Source organism: Triticum aestivum, chromosome 3B (assembly GCF_018294505.1).
Source record: "Triticum aestivum cultivar Chinese Spring chromosome 3B, IWGSC CS RefSeq v2.1, whole genome shotgun sequence".
In the NCBI taxonomy this organism is placed as follows: Eukaryota; Viridiplantae; Streptophyta; class Magnoliopsida; order Poales; family Poaceae; genus Triticum; species Triticum aestivum.
In genome coordinates, this window is record NC_057801.1 from 429305470 (window position 1) to 429306518 (window position 1049).

The window sequence follows — 1049 nt, forward strand, 5'->3', positions numbered from 1 at the left end:
AAAATTATACTCCACAGTGTAGACACTAGCGTTGAATTTCCCCATAATTTGACTATTACTTTCTCTCTCCCCGTCTCTCTTTTTATTCTTCTCTCCTCCACGACTTCGCACGGGCAAAAGGAAAAAAACTTCGCACGGGCGTCCATCCTCTACAAATACGCCCGGCCATCGCGCTGCGCGAACACACTCGCGCCCAGCTCGCTCGCTCACTCCACCGGGACAAACTACAAAGTCAAGTAGTCAACTACAATGGCAACTCCGGCAGCCACCTCTTTGGCCCTCGCCGTCATCCTCCTCCTGGTGGCCTTCACGGCAGGCGCCGGCGCAGCCACCTTCAGCATCACCAACCGGTGCCCCTTCCCAGTGTGCGCGGCCGCGATGCCGGTGAGCGGCGGCGGCGGCGCGCAGCTGGCGCCAGGCGAGACGTGGACGCTGACGTTCGCGGCCGGCGGGACGAGCGGCAGGATCTGGCCGCGCATGGGCTGCGCCTTCCACCCCGCCACGGGCCGCGGGGGCTGCCAGACCGGCGACTGCGGCGGCGCCCTGCGCTGCGTGCTCTCGGGCAAGCCCCCCGCGACGCTGGCCGAGTTCAACCTCGCGAACGGCGGCGCCCCGGGCAGGTACGGCATATCGGTCGTCGACGGCTTCACCCTGCCCATGGACTTCTCCTGCAGCGGAGCTGGGGACGGCGGCGTGATCCGGTGCAGGGACCCCGGATGTCCCGACGGAAACCACCGCCCCGGCGACGGCAAGTACCGCGCCTGCCCGGCCTACAGCGACTACAAGGTCGTCTTCTGCCCATGATCGAGCTCCCGCGGATCGCTGCGTCCGTGCATGGGCATGGGATGCACCACGAGCTCCTAGCCATCTGATCGTCGTTGTCACGTACGTATGGTTGTAACCAGAGAATAAACTGATGAACAGAAAGGTTGTGATGGAGGATCAGCATCAGTGTTCTTGTGTTTGTTTGGCGTCTTGGAGCTCATGTTTTTTTTAGATAACTTGCCCCCCAAGCCAAGTGGGGCGCCACCCACCCCTAGGGTTTTCAA

At 62.4% G+C, this 1049-nt stretch overlaps 1 protein-coding gene across 1 annotated transcript; it reads left to right on the forward strand.

The window, feature by feature from the left end:
- Positions 1 to 249: 249 nt before the first annotated feature.
- On the forward strand, positions 250 to 804 carry LOC123070191 (thaumatin-like protein). Its single transcript, XM_044493260.1, has one exon. The coding sequence runs from the start codon at positions 250 to 252 to the stop codon at positions 802 to 804; it is 555 nt and encodes a 184-aa protein (XP_044349195.1).
- Positions 805 to 1049: the final 245 nt, after the last annotated feature.